This window comes from Embiotoca jacksoni, unplaced genomic scaffold (genome assembly GCF_022577435.1).
Source record: "Embiotoca jacksoni isolate LCO1_2020_lvr unplaced genomic scaffold, fEmbJac1.0.p SCAF_5, whole genome shotgun sequence".
Classification (NCBI taxonomy): domain Eukaryota; kingdom Metazoa; phylum Chordata; class Actinopteri; family Embiotocidae; genus Embiotoca; species Embiotoca jacksoni.
The window spans coordinates 12,110,307-12,128,317 of NW_027185403.1; the positions used below are offsets into that span (position 1 = coordinate 12,110,307).

General features: G+C 45.0%; 1 protein-coding gene across 1 annotated transcript; it reads left to right on the plus strand.

Annotated features, from left to right (window-relative positions):
* The first annotated feature begins 13,331 nt into the window (after nucleotides 1-13,331).
* egr1 (early growth response 1) lies at nucleotides 13,332-17,658 on the plus strand. The gene is given in 3 exon segments (XM_069170936.1): nucleotides 13,332-14,158; nucleotides 15,031-15,722; nucleotides 15,724-17,658. Coding segments are annotated over 3 exon segments (1,536 nt in total). The 5' UTR covers nucleotides 13,332-13,947; the 3' UTR covers nucleotides 16,357-17,658.
* Nucleotides 17,659-18,011: the final 353 nt, after the last annotated feature.

Consider the following 18,011-nt stretch of genomic DNA (forward strand, 5'->3'; position numbering starts at 1 on the left):
TGAGATAGTCAAACTTTATGGGCTGTGTTTATGTGTTTTTTCTGGCCAGTTGTTTGTTCCAGTAGATCATTCTCAGTGTATTGGGTTGTGCTTTTGTGTACTGAGTGTGAATGTATAAGTGTGTGTGTGTTCCATGGGTACTTCCTGTGGTTACGTCTATGCAGCAGCGATGATTCATGACTTTCAGTGTTGTCTCAGAGAGAAAATTCACACTATAAAATTGTCTCTTTCCAACACTGTATGTTACGTACACGCACACGCACACGCACACGCACACACGCACACGCACACACACGCACACACACGCACACACACACTTTAACTCTTGTTTTTGCAGTGTTCCAACATCCCACACAAACAGACAAACATGAGTGCATCTTTGTGTGTGCTTTTTAGGGTAACTAACACAAATGAACCAAAAATATCTTTCACATGCATTCATTTCGCCTTTTCCTCTGACTAGCAGCTCATGGTCATAGATATAAATATCATAATCACATAACAATAGGCAAAATTTACTCAGCTGTGTCTTATAAATTCATTCATGTAAATAAGCAGTTTATATAACAGATTACTTTCAGAAATCTGTCTCTTAATTTGACGCTCCGCTGTGCTTTATCAGGAAGCGCTGCAGCACATTTGTGTCTGAAGAACAAAGTCCTTTTTTGTAGTGCTGGAAAGGCTGCACACACGGTGTACAGCAGAGGTCATGGCAAACAATAGCCCACAGGAAGTGAGAGTAGCTACAATGTCACAAGAGTTTGAGAGTATAAAAGAGGATAAAAAGGACCAATATGTCCAGCGGCAGCAGCAGCATGTGGGCATGCTTGTTGAATTCATTTTGTGCAACAAAGCGTAGAAATCATTTCACAATCAGGCAGAATAGCAACTTTTGATTCCGTCTGTCGCTCACCTTATCACCAACACCTATCGTGTTATCTGAAAGGGGAAAGTCCACGCACAGGAAACTTGCAGTTCACTTATAGTATCCACTTACAGTTCAGTCAACAATTTTCCTTTTTCAAAAGAAGCCACAACTTCCTCATTGCAGATTTTCCTCGCTTCTGTGTTGTTCTCTTTTTTCATTTTTTTTCCGAGCGTTGCGTCACTGGGTCGTGGTTTTCTCACTACTCAGAGTGCACAGGAAGTTTGTTGTGGCAAAACAGGTCCCTGTCACTGTTTCCACTCCTCGCTGAGGACCACAGAGCTAAATTTAACACCAATAACAAGATCACAGGTGCCCAAAATATTCACTTCCACATACATGGAGGTTTAATTTAACTACTCTGAGCTATTTATACTTAACCATGTTAATATGCTTATGTCTGGGCTGAGGTTAAGTTTACTGTGTGACGCAGTCTGACACAAAGAAAACAGCCTAAGCCAATTAGCAAGCCTTGGGCTTTGAGAGGAGCTTGTCAAGTCAGGACAGTTAGCCACTAAGGCACAACTAGCCAGGATGATCACATGAATAAAGTCTGGTCAGGAAATAGACTGACTGAACGCCAGTGCATAGTTTTGACGCAGATTTGCGCGTCAGTGATCAGTTTATTGGCTTAGCCCTGAACTTAAAAGTGGTCCCATGACAGATGAAAACAGTTTGAGGTCTGCTTGTATCACAAAAAACAATTCACATAAAAGTACATGATGGCTGAGTTCAGACTGTTTCTTGTTTCTTCCATCAGTCAGATTTAAGGAACTGAAACCAAACCCGATGGAAAATAGAAGATGATCAGTTATTTTAACAACACGTATGGATTCACGCATGACTTCATTCTAAAGAAAAAAAGGAACTACGAAAGAGACTTTTGCTATTTGTAAGTCAGAATGAGAAACAGGCAGTGAATGGAAAATGAAAAATGAAAAGGAGAAGAGCAAAAACAAATATGTAAAAGATTCACGACAAAACATCCAACAACCTGCAGTAAAAAAAAAAGTATGAACGAGATCATGGATAAATAATGCTCAGAGGTGACACGACTGAAACAGTGCAGCAATACTGAACGCATTTAGATCATGTCCAGGAATTTATCAGTAAAAGAACAGCAGTATCAATATCAGCCTCTTTATCTGGAGCAGCTCCTCTCTCCACTCTGTCTTTGTGTCAGGGGTATTGTGAGGCCTCGTCCGAACCCATCACTGTGCACTGGCAGTGTATGATCACTGTCAGTGCAGCTGAGATGAGGGGAGGGGCGGCGGGGGTTGAGAAACAGGCCACTGGACTTGGACCGCAGCCAGGACCGGAGTGGGTTTTACTCAGGCTAAAGTTACATGCTGCTCCCCGTGACTGCCTCTGCTAACTCAGTCTGGCTGGGAGCAGAAGCCAATAGCGGGACAATTAACCCAGCACAGCCGAGTCACGTTAGTCAAAGTCTGGTGTGGGTTCATGTGGGTGTAACTTCAGCCACATACACATGCACATACACACTCAGAAGCAGATTGTTTTGAAGAAAATATGAACACGTAATAGGCATCATAGCTTCAGTCTCTTTTTTTCCTCCGTTATTTCCCTCCCTTGTACTCGTTCTCTTCCTCTTCATCCCTAACTCACACCATCCCTGTCCTTCTTCCCAATGCTAGTAAGGCCGATGTAAGGTAGATGTGGTGAGACTTTGGAGAAAGAAGATAAGCTCTTATTGTCACCAGTAAAAATGAGCCAAATGGCCTGCTATAAATAGGCAGATTTACTTCACCTCACTACTCAACTCGGCAGGAGATCAGGCTCAGGAGTGCAACTTTAAGGCTATAGGGTCAGTGTGTTACTATGGTGACACGGCCACGGCAGTATGTGTGTATCAAGGGGTGAGGGTGTACGTGAAAATTGAGTGTGTGTCAGTGTGTGTGCGACCCCCCCACCCCCCGTTCTCCGGGTCCAGCGGCAGCAGCAACAGCCTGTCTCCCAGCCCCTGTTGAGAGAGTATGTTGGGTAATAGCAGTCTGGAGTTCCCCTGGACTCGCTCCAGACCTCCTCTCCCTTCCCTCCTGCCTCTCTCCCACAGTTCTCCCCTCCTTCTCCCCTCTCACCCACCCGCTACCCCTAGTCCCCACTGGCTCTTTCACATAGGAGAGATATGGGTTTGTGTGTGGATACGGTTGCCTATTCCCAACAGCCCATACCGTACAACTGCTGGTTTATTTGTCCTGTTCACAGCGGGTCATCTCCTTTTGACATTTTTAGTGTTTTCAGCACCACCCTTCCTCAGAACACTGTCCATGGACCGTTTTTCCATTAACCCCTGCGGGCTGTATTTCCCCATTAAAGCATTAAGTAGAACTGATCTCAGTTCAGTGTCTGCTGCTCACGTCTACTCTGACTCATTTTCTCTAGTTCCTTGTTCTGTAAATGAGAAATTGAGACAGCTTTCAAAACAATTTTTGCTATTTGTGGCTCTGGCCAAGCCCAGTCAGAATACCATCATTATCAACACAATTGTCATCATCATCATGGCAACACACATTGGGTAATGGATGATGAAACACTTCAGTTCTAAGTGTGTAATATCTCCTGGGGGGGATTGTTTAGGTGGGCAGACACTTTTAGATTCACTTCAAAGACATTTACAATAACTTAGATGATTCAGATACTGAGAAGGAAGTCACCTAGTTCTTGATGGAGATGATTGAAAAGGTCAACTGTGTGTTTTTAACACACATTAACAGCATGATTCAGATTAGTTCCTTTTTTCGCAGATTTTTCACTCGACTGACATCAGATAATGAGAAAAAAGATGTCAACAAGGCAGCGCAACCGCTGAGATGGCCTGTCTTAGCATGTTTACCTGCACCCACTTCATTCAGTGCTTAGCCTTGGTGCCAGAACAACAAGCTGCTGCACGCTTCTGCCACAAAAGCATACAACTGTAACTCACCAAGCGCTGACAAAGCACAGCGTCACAGTTTCCGAAACCTCTCCTTCCACTTTTGCATCACCCTGCATGCGAAAAAAACAGAAACATCAGTGTATCAGTAAACCAACAGGTTCACACACGTGGGGTTTTTGAAAGTAGATTAAGCTTTATGGGCTACACATTGAACACAGATACATAGAAATGCTTTATTGATCCAGAGAGGGTAAATTATTGTAGCACAGCAGCATAGGTTAAAATAGATTAAAAATAAAACAGCAATTAAACTGACAGAATAAAATCGAGATAGTAAAATACAAAATAAGACATGTGCAGTACATACAAAAAAGAGAGGACAGCAAATAAAAACACATCAACTGAATTATTTCTCGCTTTTTAAAAACAGCAATGTTAAAGGGAAATTAAAATGATCATTATTTACACACAATTTAAGAAAAAAAATTTGCAAGCTCATCTAGCAACTGCTGACATCAGCAAAGTCTAATCAAAGAAAATGTACCGTTTATATAGACAAAACATAAATAAACAAACTTTATATGCGATGAGTCAAGATGGTCAACTGAGAGTAAAACAGGAGATGAAGACTATTTGTGACTGAGTAGATAAGTGCCTTAAATTGGATTGTTTTATTTGTCTGGCTGGCCTTAAACAAGACCACAGAGTTTGGGACGTCTGAGCCACAGCCACTGAATGAGAACGAAACACAGACAACTTCCTCTTTCCACCCATCAGCCGTGCTCCTCTCTGTCGCTGTCTTTTCTTTTTTCTGCCTTTCACTCTACGTTGCTCCGACTGAGCCCAGTGTGATCACGGAGCAACGGATGTGATGTCACTTCCTATTTGGTTTTCAGCTGCGCTGCCAGTGACTAAAGAAATAGCAGCTTGCTGACAGCTGTGAGCAGAGCTGGAAACATGCAAATAAACAGGGTCAAAGGTCAGCGCTTGCTGATTGTAAGTGTTTGTAAGCTCACACAGCTGCTTTTAAAAGCCACATTACAGTCACTGTTTGTGTTGCTTGTTATGTGGATCACCTTAAGCACGTTGTCTGTGAGTGCACGGCTCTTATACGGGTGTCTCCAAATCAAGTTCTACAACTATACAGTTTCACAAATCACTGTGGAGGAAATTTGTGCATAACCCAACAAGCAAGGCCACATATCTGGAGGACAACACTGCTTATTTACTATGTAATATATATATCCTGTATTATCTCATCTGCCAAAAAGAGCAGCAGTAAGAAAACTCCAACTCCTTTGCCTCATCATCTGTCGTTAGTTGAGAGTCTCCTGGTGACAGACAGGCAGGCGCTGTGACACCCAGCCCTGGTAATAGAAGGCAATTATAAGCCCTGGCGAGAGCTGTGGCAATGGGGAAAACTTTTATACAGCCCCCCTCCTGGGGCGCTGACATGCAGACACACTGAAATTAATTGCTACAAAACATCAGACGAGCTTGACGCACACATGCGCACAGTCAAACTCCTGGAAAGGAGACGGATGAAACAATACGCATCATGCGACGTCGCATTGATGCTCGTGAGGAGGAAGGAGAAGAAAGAAAAGGCAGCAAAGAGAAGCAGCAAAAAAAACAAGTAGATCCCTTCCAACAAATCATGTTTTCATCTAAATAAAGAAGCCAAAGACAATAGACTCGGGTACCTTGGAGACCAGGAGGACTATTTCTCCATGGCAACCAGTGTGGTGTGTGACAATGCCGCAGTGCGAGGGTTTGAACTGCTAAAGCTGTCTGGGAATGCAGAGATAGATGGGGAGAGAGAGAGAAACTCGGAGAGTGAGACCTATGGAGGGCTGTCGGTGTGCTCGTAATGAGAACACACACTGTCACAATCCCACTGCGAGAGAAATGGAAGTTCATGACTTTCCAACTCACGTTATTCTCTTTCTTTGACTCTTTAAGTCAATACAAAGAGAAATCCTTCCGCTAACTAAATTATGACACTAAGCCTGTTTATGTTTCCAACAGTGCAAACCCAAATATCCTCATACGTAAACATTTCTCTCGTGTTGCTATGGAGTTGTTCCCCTGTTTGACTGTCAGAAAAAGCAGCACCATGTGGCCTTCGTACAAGATTTATTTTAATTGTGTGGTGTATTGTGGCCAACAGAATGTCAGGCTATATGCTGTCAGCACACTTGTGGATACATGTACTCGTGTCGGCCCTTGGACGCAATCATGTGTGTGTTTGTGTTCAGTGTGCCTCGTGCGTGGTGTGTTTGGATAACAAGGCAAACACAAATAATGGAACGTGTTGGTGTGTGTGTCTGTGTTGCAACCTGTGCTAATGTTCTTGTTGAAAGGCGGGTCGATAAAGGTAACATCAACTTTTTACTTCCTGTTTGACCCCCCCCTTCCTTATTCATCCGTTAAAAATCTAGAAATATTGTTCCTTAATCTCAGCAGCTGAGCTCTTTTATTTTATTTCAGGGGCTCAGACCAATGCCATCGTTTCCAAACTGTGCACTACTGCAAGTTTCAACACCTACCTCGCCCATTTCTCCTTGTCAGCATCGCCCGACGCCCATCAACATGCAATCTCCTTTGTGTGTCTTTATTTTTATTTGCAGTGTGCTTTATAGAAATTCATTACACTGTCTGCTGCCAGCGTAGGCAGAAAAATATTCCCCCGGCTCAGCTGAACTCTCACCCTCCTTTAATGTAAACACTGCTCACCAGTCACGTTTCTCCCATTAAGGTAAATGCCTGCATTATGTATGAATCTAGTCTCCTTAATTCAGTTGCACCATTAACCTGCACACCCAGTCATTTCCAAGGCCTTGAGAGAAGCGAGAGAGAGATACAACTCTGACCCTGTTAATTTGTAATAGATAATCTAAATTTAAAGCATTACAGAAAATTTGATTACTTGTAATTATAAATCACTTCAGATGCTTTATTGTCTGGTGGCAGCACAGTTTGAGTTTATAGAGTCTTCTGGTGAATTTTCAGCCCAAGTGACCCAAAATGACATTTGGCCCTTGAGCCTTGACTCCTGAAAAACCCATTGTCCCATAAGCCGAATGCTTCTGACAGTTAGCTATTCATTTATTCATTCTCCGCTCCTTCCATTTCTTGTTTGTGTTTCTTTTTTTCCTCGGAAGCATACAAACGGGTGTTGCCATTATTGCCGTTTGTCGCCTTGTCTGTCTGCCTCGTCAGCCGTCAGGCCCACTGACGTGCAGCACTCGCAGTTAAATGATTATCGCATGATTGCAAAGAGTTGCAGGGCTTTCTGATGGAGACTTGTCTCCCCAGCCCTGTAGGCGATCCCACATCGGCGGTCTCCAGCTGAGGTAGAGGGGAGGGCTGGAGGGAGGGGGGAGGGGGGAGGAGCAGGGAAGGAGAGGGAGGGAGAGGGAGGGAGAGGGAGGGAGAGGGGCTTACCTGAATCAACCTGTCGTACCTGCCCTCAGGCCCACCTGTCAACAACCCACCAACAGTCGCTTTCTCTTTCACTCTCTGTCACTTTCTGGCATTTCTTTTCCATCACTTCCTCTGCCTCTGTAGTCCTCCTTACCCATTTATCTCCCTGCCTCTCACCCTCTCTACTCCTTCACTTTTACTCCTGCTACGACACTACAAAACAAATAACTCTCACCTGAGCAGATGTGTCTCTGTCTCTCTGACTGTCATTTTCACTTCACAGCAAGTTATTGGATACAGCTTTGGCCATTGGACCCAAGGAGACTATTTGTCTTGGCAACTTCTGATCTGACTCAAAACTCAAATAAACTCTGGAGAACAACTTAAAGCTGTGTGTGCGTGTGCGTGTGCGTGTGTGCGTGCGTGTGTACGTGCGTGTGTGCGTGCGCCTTACCTGTTTGTATAACACCAGCTTTAGACAGGTCATCCTTTGAGAGACTGGGGGATTTCAGGCTAAGTTTACCAAATTTTCAGTACCTCGAGCTCTGTGTTTATAGCTCTTGGTTCAGAAAGGAAAAGATCAAAACCAAACTATCTCCCCTTTCTTACCATTCTCTCAATAAACGTCAAGGGCCAAGGAGTGAGCAAGGTGATGGCGTGACCGTCTGACCCAGAAATAAACCCACGCTGCATAAAGCTGCTCCTCCACATTAATACGTGTGGACTGGCAGAGCTCTGAGGGGCTGTGGACTGAAGCAAAGTTTAAACTCCTGACAGAAATGCGAAGCCTGTAGGAGAATGAAAACAGGTCTGTGAGTCGGGATGTTTTCTGTCTGTATCTACATGAGTCACACCCAAAAGTGTTCGCTAAAGACAACAAGCCAAATGCTTTCCAGTCTGGACGCTGAGGCCACATTTCTCTCTCTGATTCTCATCTCTTCCTGTCTGTGTCGCTGCCCGTATGAAGATGTCAGCAATGTGAGGAGCAGTTCAGTCAATCAGCCAAAATGAGGAGTTTTGAGGTGGTGCAGCAATGAGCAACATCCAGGCTACTGTGAAGTAAACTTCAAATAAATGTGGCCTGGTCTGAGAATGATATCTCCCCCCTCTAAGTCACTGACATAAACAAACAAAAAACACTTCTCATTATTATCAGATTATTCTGAATGCGACGTTAATGCAAAATGGAACTAAAAAATATATCTGAGAAATATATAGCGTCGTAAAAAGTACAATAATTCCCTCTGAACTGTTGTGGCATGAAATTAAAATAGAAGTGCCTCTAATTTGGAGTGAAGTACAGTACTTGAGTAAATGTACTTAGTTACTTTCTGACAGACGGGAAGGATTAAAGAGGAAAGTGGGACATGTTTGTGATAGATGCTACGCTCAGGAAAAGGCTGCATCTTCAGTTTTTTTTTATTTTTTTATCTCAGGTACAGTTTGTACAAAGTGAAACGAGCCAAATTTAATCTGACTCCTGATCAGTCGGTAACAGCGTTTACTCATCTAGCCAGGTAAAATTCAGAAGCAATTTAGATAGACTTTTGTTTTCTGAGCAGCAGCCTCAGTGGTCAGTGATCTTTCATTGGAACTGCTATGCTAATACATTGGCTTCTCAAGTCCCAAACAATGAACCAAAAAGCACTTTTGACCTGTTCTTGCACACATCGGTGTTCTGTCAACATGTACATGTACATGTACATGTTACAGCACACACAGTTCAGGCAAGCACAAATAAGCGTTTTGTAACAGCCTTTAAATGTTACCCGTTGCTGTACCGCGACCGCTACGCGGTGCGGGGAAGCCCCGTCTCTCAGCGCGCTACCGGTGACTCACTGGGAGCTGAAAGGTCAGAGGTCAGATCTTTTGTCAGAAGCATCAAATAAAGAGGCCGGGGAGAGGGGGGGGGGGGGGGGGGGGGGGTGACTCGGTGAGTCACATATCCTCGGGGACACGACCAGGGGCCAGTTTGGGGGTGGGCTTTGTGTTGTGTTTGGTAATTGTCTCTCTGTCACCTACCACCTTCAGGAGGCAACAACACGCAGATAAGCAGATAGAGCGGCTCCTCCATGCCGCTGCTCTGTTTCTGTGTGATATGTTTAATATAACACCAATCCTGCTCAGCAGCTCGGGGAGGGAGGAATATGACATGGAGGAATGCCTGCAGTGACTGCGAAGTGCGAGCAGATTGGGGTTTTTTTTAACGTCACTGGGGCCTAAAGCTTTAATAGGTCAGCTTCCAGAGTAAAAGAAAACTTGTGATCTTGTGATAATATGCCGCGAACGCAGGGCCTGCATTCCACAGCGGCATTCTTGGGCTTCTCTGAAAGGAGCAAAAAAAAAAAATAAATCTCGGACTGCTTCACAGCAGCAACAGGTGGTGTGCTGTAATCTTCTGTATTGTATTGTCATGGACTGTGTTACGTTTCAATAAGTGAGCCAAGGTTTATGATGACTGGAGCGCAGGGTCGAGGTGTCAAGCATTTAAACAGACAACCAGAGCTGGATGTCTTCACTGACAGCAGTTTAGCTTTTCGTGCATGTCCAGGTTTTCCTCGACCTCTTTACATTACCAGTTTCCTTAACGTTTGTGACTTATTTTATCCCTCTCATGCTTGGTGATCTTTTTCAATGCGCTTCTCACTCTGCATTTAAAAGGTCAGGTCGCACACTCCTGCTGGCATCACTTTAAAAAAAAAAAACTGGGAATAAAATGACATTCAAAAGCCTCCTATCGTGTTCTCTGCCTCTCTCCCCATCACCATATGGCTATGGGCTAATATTCGGCCTGTCACTCTGCCTGAGACAATCAGGCCTCAGCTCATCTCCCATTTAATTATCAACTCTCGCTGTGTATAACACAGGCCCCAACACATCCAGGCCACATGTAATTTTTATCATATTAAATTCCACGACCCTCACCCCTTACCACTTGGTAAAATAAAACTACGATAGCTGCTCTCTGTGCTTCAAAACAACCAGGTCCGCTCTGTTTCTCTCGCTGTCATTACATTATCCCTCCCTCCCGTCTTCCTCTGCTACATTATGTAACATCCCAGGCTTTGTCATCAGCCTCGTTCTAATCTTGGTCTGCCCATCGTGGGAGCACGATGGGCACAGATACAAATCTGTATGCTAAAGGGAGAGATTGCACCACTGCTCGGTGTGGGTAGCCCGGGAGGTGAGGGGGTGTGACGGAGGAGCAGGAGTGTCTGCCTGTACGCCTGTCCTGTCTCCCTGACTGACTGCCTGGCGTCGCCTGCTGACAAATGCCAACGCAAGGCTTGGTATTTGCTCCCACGTACAATATGTGGGTGTGAGGATTTTCTCTCAGTCGCTCTATTTTCTATTTTTCTATGACTCTCACCCTTCCTTCCCACCTTCTTCATCTGTTTTAAACAACCTGCCTCCAATTTTTCAGTATCCATACATCTCTATTTCTTTGCTCTCTCTCCCCTCTCCTATTGTTTTGTTCCAACTCCTCTTCCCTCTTCCACCTTCTATCTTTTTTTGGCGTCTCTATCTACTTCCTCGTCTTTTCTCCGTGGCAGATTGGGGCATGATTAAATATTAACCAGAGCTCGTGCAGGGTGCGTGTGTGTGTGTGTGTGTGTGTGTGTGTGTGTGTGTGTGTGTGTGTGTGTGTGTGTGTGTGTGTGTGTGTGTGTGTGAGCAGGGGCGTGGTGGCTGCGTAGGTAATGGGAGAGCCTTTTTTTTTTTTTTTTTTCTTGTTCCTCGCCGGCTGGCGGAGCGTTGGAGTTTCATCAGACGAGGACTCCTCTGGCTGGTTTGTGTGGGCCGCAATGGGGAACACACTGAGGAAAATGAACCGGCTGACCCAAACACACACACAAACATGCAACCGTGTACACACATCGTGCAGCATCTCCAGCCACACACAGACTAATTCTCCTTCTCCTGCCCTTACAGCATCTGGCTCCCACCCCCTCCATGCATCAGAGGGAAGGGAGGCCCAAACAGCCACTGTGAACGGTTTATCATCTTTATTACTTTATTACTTTTCTGAGAGTTTTCCCTAACCTGATTTTATTACATTGTCATCAGATGATGAGTTCTCTCATCTACGCTCTCTGCTTTTTCTTCTTTGCTTTGCCACAAATTTATCGACCTTCGAAACTGATGCATGACAGCAGTGGTGGATGCAGACAGGAGCTTGGATTTGGGTATAATCACCTCCACACAAATACAGTCACTTTATGTAACTCACCATCATCATATCCTGTCTTAACCCCCTCCCCCCCCCCCCCCCCCCCCCCCAAAAAAAAGAAAAAAAAAAGTAAGAGCTCCATGGAGCATCCCCTCTTGCTGAAAAACAAAACATAAAGCCACATTTTAACAGTGTATGGGCAGTGGGAGCACCATTATCACACACTGGCAGCCACATGCCTACAAAAGTGATTTGATTTGATCATTTATATGTACAGTATCTGTATGAATAAACAACATTATACATTCTCCAGCTGTGCCCTCTACTCCAGGTTTATTTGGATTTTGGAAGGAGCCTCTGCTCCAGATCATCCATAATATATGACAGAATTTAGCCATCAGTCTAATGAGGGTAAACAGAGAGATTAGCCAGAGGCTGAATGGGAAACGCTGGGGAGAGTATGAAAATTCAGTAAAGACCAAAAGCCTACTGTGTGTACCTGAATAATTTTGATGTTTTGTTTTGTTGGCATATCACTCAATCAGTCTATAAATCTTGATATATGTTCATATAAATCTGTGAATATTTGCATGTAGAACCAACACCTGTAGCTGAAGGGCAGCGTAAAGTCTGAGGTCTTTGTAATCAGTAGACCTTGAGACTAAATCATATTATATTTAAAGAGCGTGGGTCTCGCCCAGCAGCACTTTCTGATATACCAGCAACACTATCTAAGGTAAGAGCAGCATCTCCTTTCTGTCTCGGACTCTCCTCTTCGCGGGCCACCTCGAAGACTCCGACCGGCGATATTTCCCAATGAGGTTGCTCGCATATAGATCCAGTCAGCAGCAAGGGAAACACATTGATTTCCCGTCAGCATCCACCGAGGAGTGCTGGCGCGCCAGCCGAAGCCGCAGCAGCCGGGGGAACATCGGTATCCCGCAGGCGTCCTGGCAGCTGTGCGCAGCGTTGTTAATTCGGCCCATTAGGCCGCTGAGTGGCAGAGAGATTCCCTGAATATTGAGCCGGGGACACCCCTCAATTAGACAGATCGCCCCGCACCTCGTCAGCATCCGCGGCTATCTGTTCTCATTAATCAATGACACAGCCGAGCGAGATGGAAAGTTAATTTGGAGGAAGTTTGCAGCCGTACAGCAGAGTTTGCAAAGGCTTATATTTCTGCGCCCACAGCCATAGAAATACCCTCACTTATCATCGGCTGATTATTTATATTCAGTGAGCCTATAGCCTTGGAGAAACGCACGGAACTGTAACTTCTCAGCATTGAAAATGGAAAATAGCGCAGTCACTTTTAATCCAATCTACTCTTTTTTTTTGTATTTGTTGAAAGTGAACGTGTATCATAAATGCAGAGTTGTTACATTTGTGAGTAAAACATTTCTAATGCAGTTCGCCTTTAATCTTCAAACATAAATCAAATCTGTTTAAAACGGTTGCTTTGTTGCACAAAGTTTCTCGCTTAAAGCCTTTAGTTCAACCGAAGCTGCTTTAAAACAGACGCAGAATTCCGCTGTTGACATTAGTTATTGTGAGCGCTGGACATGATTTGCACTCCAGCCTCTCATTCACTGCCAAGCAGCGATCAGAGCTGCCTCAGGAAGTTCCAAATAAGGACAGGGAAATGGAAACCCACCGGAATAGGTCCTTATGTAGTCACGACCTTATAAGGCACGGCGGAGCCGGGCTTTCCGGCAGCAGAGCTGCCTGCTGCACAGATGGGAAATCCAAATTAAATCTATGGGGCGACGGGGAGAGAGCAAGAATTATGCTGCTGTCTGACGGAGCTCTTCGGCTATGAAGATACATCGATTCGGGACAGAGGAAGAGCGGTATTGTCCTCGCAATTTAGTGCGAGAGCTTAATATAAAGTCTCTCCTCTCTGCTTTCCCCCCAGGCCAGCGTCATGTGTCCTCCACTGCAGTGCCTAAATATGGGCTTCCTCTGCTCCAAATATGGACATCTACGTCACGGCAAGAGGGTATAAAAGGAGCGGGGAAACCTCTCAGCTCAGAGAGAGCCCTGAGAGCCAACAAGAGCAACTGTTAGAGCAGCGATAGATAGACAAACACATAGAACTCCCTAACTGAGAAATATCACACCACAAGTAAACAGTCAAAACAACATCCATCCAAGAAGGTCAAAACCTGATTGGATAAGTAATTTAATACAAAAATCAAGATTGATCTGTTGATTAATTTTGATTAATATTAGGGAATGAGTATAAAGGACATGTTTGATTTTTTCTGAAAAGACAGACAAGTGGATCTTTACTCATCTCTAAGAGGAAAAAGAAAATCAACAGGACAACTGGAGACCAAGAGCTACGGAGTCAAGGAAGAGAACAGCATCTTCCTCGGCATCAGCAGAAGTGTGCAGCGCTCCCTGAGCTGGGCTAAGTGATTCACTCCACCTGCGAGGCACTGCTCTGTCAGCGTGCACCCAGCCTCCCTGCACTCCGCAGCAGCCACCAGCGCAGCCTCAGCCCTGCAGCTTCAGCACCAGCAGAGGATGGCTGCAGCCAAGACCGAGATGATCCTCCCAGCCCTGCAGATCTCCGAGCCTCTGAGCTTTCCTCACTCCCCCATGGATAACTACCCCAAGCTGGAGGAGGTGATGATGCTCAGCTCTGCAGGGACCCCCTTCCTCACTGCCTCCGCACCCGAAGGTGCAGGCTTTGGCTCCGGGGAGCCAGGAGAGCAATACGACCACCTTGCTGGAGGTAAGAGATAAAAATATTCTGCTTTAGCTTCTGGTTGTCTGAATTTAGAGCTGAACTGAAGATTAGATCACATCTACTGAGCTACACTAAACCGAGAAAAGAGTCTCCAGAGATAGACAGTTGTATAACATTATTACTATTATTAATTATTATAACTTATTATTATTTATGTTTGCTGTTTATAATTATTTCACAGTAATAAATACTCATATAATTCGAGCTGACATTTTAAAATATTTAGTTACAAGTCTATGGCATGTGATTTTGCAGGCGAAAAGTAAATTTAAATTTGAGCTGATTGGACATAATAAATGAATACAATAACATGTGACACAAAAAAAAAGAGATAAATAATAAAAATAAAAAAATGACTTCATACCATTTTACTGATAGCTCTAAATCTATGTCTACTCTCAGAGGACTCCGACTCTGCTCACTCACTACACACTTCTAGACACTCCTACAGCTCAATTCAAATTGCATTCCTAAAACCAGCTGAATTACAGTTTCGGTAATCAATTGCCTCTGGCTCTGTGATGGGCTTTAAGAATCTGCATGTGTATGTTTGCGTGTGCGTGTGTGTAAGACAGGAAGACAGAAAATGAAGGAAAGATCGATCGAGTGTGAGCAGATGAAAATGTGAGTGTAGAAAGCTTGCACAGCAGCTCCTGTTGAGACGAAGTGTTCGAGTTGAGGGGAAAAGAGTTTAGTTGGAGGGTGTTTCTCTGCGTGGGCACCTGACGGATCTGTTTCAGAGGAGATGGGTGACACACTGTCCACCGCTCTGGCAGGATCACCCCCCCCCTCCCCCCTCCCTCCTCAGGATATTGACAGTTTGATTAATGTCTCTCCTTTCTCTGTGTTCCCTGCAGATACGTTACCTGATATCCCCTTCCACTGTGAGAAGTCAGTGGTGGAGCAGACTTACCCCACCCAGAGGCTGCCCCCCATATCTTACACAGGCCGCTTCACCCTTGAGCCCGCCACCACCTGCAGCAACAGCCTCTGGGCGGAGCCCATCTTGGGCCTGTTCACTGGTCTGATGGGCAACATTGCTCCCAGCTCCAGCTCTTCCTCCGCTGCCTCACTGACCACCTCGTCCTCCTCATCATCCGCTCCGTCCTCCTCCTCTTCCTCCTCTTCTACCTCCTCATCTCAGAGCTCCAGCCTCAGCTCTTCAATTCACCACAGCGAGCCCAACCCCATCTACTCAGCCGCCCCGACCTACTCCAGCCCAAACTCTGACATCTTCCCAGACCAGGGCCAGGCTTTTTCCAGCCCAGCCGGGTCATTGCAGTACCCGCCCCCTGCCTATCCCAACGGCAAGACCTGCAGCACAAGCTTCCCCGTGCCCATGATTCCTGACTACCTCTTCCCTCAGCAGCAGGGAGAGATCAGCCTGGTGCCCCCTGACCAAAAGCCCTTCCAGAGTCAGTCCAGCCAGCCTTCCCTCACTCCTCTGTCTACCATCAAGGCCTTTGCCACGCAGACTGGTTCCCAGGACTTAAAGAGTGTCTACCAGTCCCAGCTGATTAAACCCAGCCGCATGCGCAAGTACCCCCACACGGCCGAGCAAGACGCCTCCACACGAAAGGCCCTACGCTTGCCCCGTGGAGACCTGCGATCGTCGCTTCTCGCGGTCTGATGAGCTGACACGCCACATCCGTATCCACACGGGTCAGAAACCCTTCCAGTGTCGCATCTGCATGCGTAACTTCAGCCGCAGCGACCACTTGACAACACACATCCGTACTCACACCGGGGAGAAGCCCTTCGCCTGCGAGATCTGTGGCCGCAAGTTTGCCCGCAGTGACGAGAGGAAAAGGCACACAAAAATCCACCTACGGCAGAAGGACAAGAAAGCAGAGAAGGCGGGAGCGGTGGTGGTAACAGCAGCGCCGGTATCAGCCGCTTCACCTGTCTCCAGCTACCCGTCTCCTATCACTTCCTACCCCTCTCCAGTGTCTTCTTACCCCTCTCCAGTCACCTCCTGCTACTCCTCTCCCGTACACACTTCCTATCCATCTCCCTCCATAGCCACCACTTACCCATCGGTGTCCATGTCCAACTCCTTTCAGTCCCAGGTCGCCTCCTCCTTCCCCTCCTCAGTTGTATCCAACATCTACAGCTCCCCGGTCCCCACCCCACTTTCAGACATGCAGACCACCCTCTCCCCAAGGACAATCGAGATCTGCTAAGAAAGAGCAAAGAGAAAAACTTTTTGTAGTCTCGCCGCACCTCTCCTTCCTAAAGGCTTTTTGAGGGGAAAGAAATCAGCATCAAAAGGACTTTGTTTTCCCCCTCCAAAAAGCACTTTCCTGCTCCCTGTGCAGAGTTAGGTGAATGTTGAGATTTACCTGAAAGAGAGAAAAAGACACATGTCAAGGACTGGGCAAAGACAATAGAAGATGAAAAGTGATTTTTTTTTTTCTGTCTCTGTAAAACAAATGCAGCACTTCAAATGCATAAGGGACTCCGGAGATAGAGAGTAGAAGCCAGCACTGTCGGGTCTCTGCTATTAGGTACACAAAAGACAAGAGACAAACAGATTGCCAGCAGTTGTGGTGCTGAGACACGTTCGTCCTTGCAGGCACTCCTTCAGTACAAAAGACACTGAATGATATACATAAGCTATCATATATGTATATTGTACATGTGCCATGTTTCGTTTTTATCATTCTTTGGTACCACTGATGTGAACAATTATTTGCATATTTGCATTGTATTATCTGAAGTGAGCAGGGCCATATTTTCTACATACTTTCTCTATTATGTAGTGATGATGCTGTGATATGTTTTGACATTGTTTGAAAAAAAAAAGCACTTAAGTATTCAAGCATGAGTAAGAGTGATGTTAGTTTCTGTTTGTAAATATCATCCACTGGTACTATCTTTTTCTCTCTTTCTCACATGTGACATATCGCTTGGTTACATGGAAAAAACAGAGAAAAGAAAAAAAACATTTAAAAAAAAAAAAAGGATAAAAAAACAACAACTAAACAAGACAAACGCTCCCGTTATTTGGTGCCTTTTGTGAAGCCTTGCTGATGTTGTGACTCGGCTGAGCGCCGCGCGAGAGAGGATGCATTGCATCTCGCCTTAAGGGTTGAGGGAATATTTTTGTTACAGAATGTAAGTCATACTCAAAGGGAGGAAAAAGGGACGAGCTATGAGGGCACCGCTTCATTTTATCAGAATGTAAGCAAAAAAGGATAAAAATTCTAAAGTATATTTTTGTAAAACTGAAGTGTAAATATCCGCATCTTCAAGAGCTGGAATGTTGAAGTTACCTACTGAGTAGGCATGGGATTCTTTTGTATGTTATATACATGCAGTTCATTATTTTGTGGTTATCTTTATTTTGTATTTGTGTTTGTTAAAACAAGTGACTGTTTCGGGCTTCTAAACACATTGAATGCGCTTAACTGCCAATGGGATATTTGGTGTACAAGATATCCTCCCAGAAATGAAATATAAATAAAAATATGAATATATATGTATATTTGTTTTAATATTTTTTTGCTTGACTTGTGTGTTTGCAAATATTTCTATTGGTACTTCAGGCCATTTAATCGAGAGACGTCATCATTACATTACGTCCCGCCTTTCATTTCATCATGTGAACGGACTCCTCTCACATGAATATCACACAGTCCATCATTTTACATGTTAATTGTATGCAGATTATCAGTGGATTTACATTATAACTTCACATCACAAACAGCTTCCCTTTAATTTAAGGAAAATCCGTGTAGCACACTCTTGTGGAAGATCTCCATTTCAGTTGCTTTCCTCCAACTAAACCCCTGTCTTAATGATAACACTAACGCATGACTCCCATGCCTATAAACAC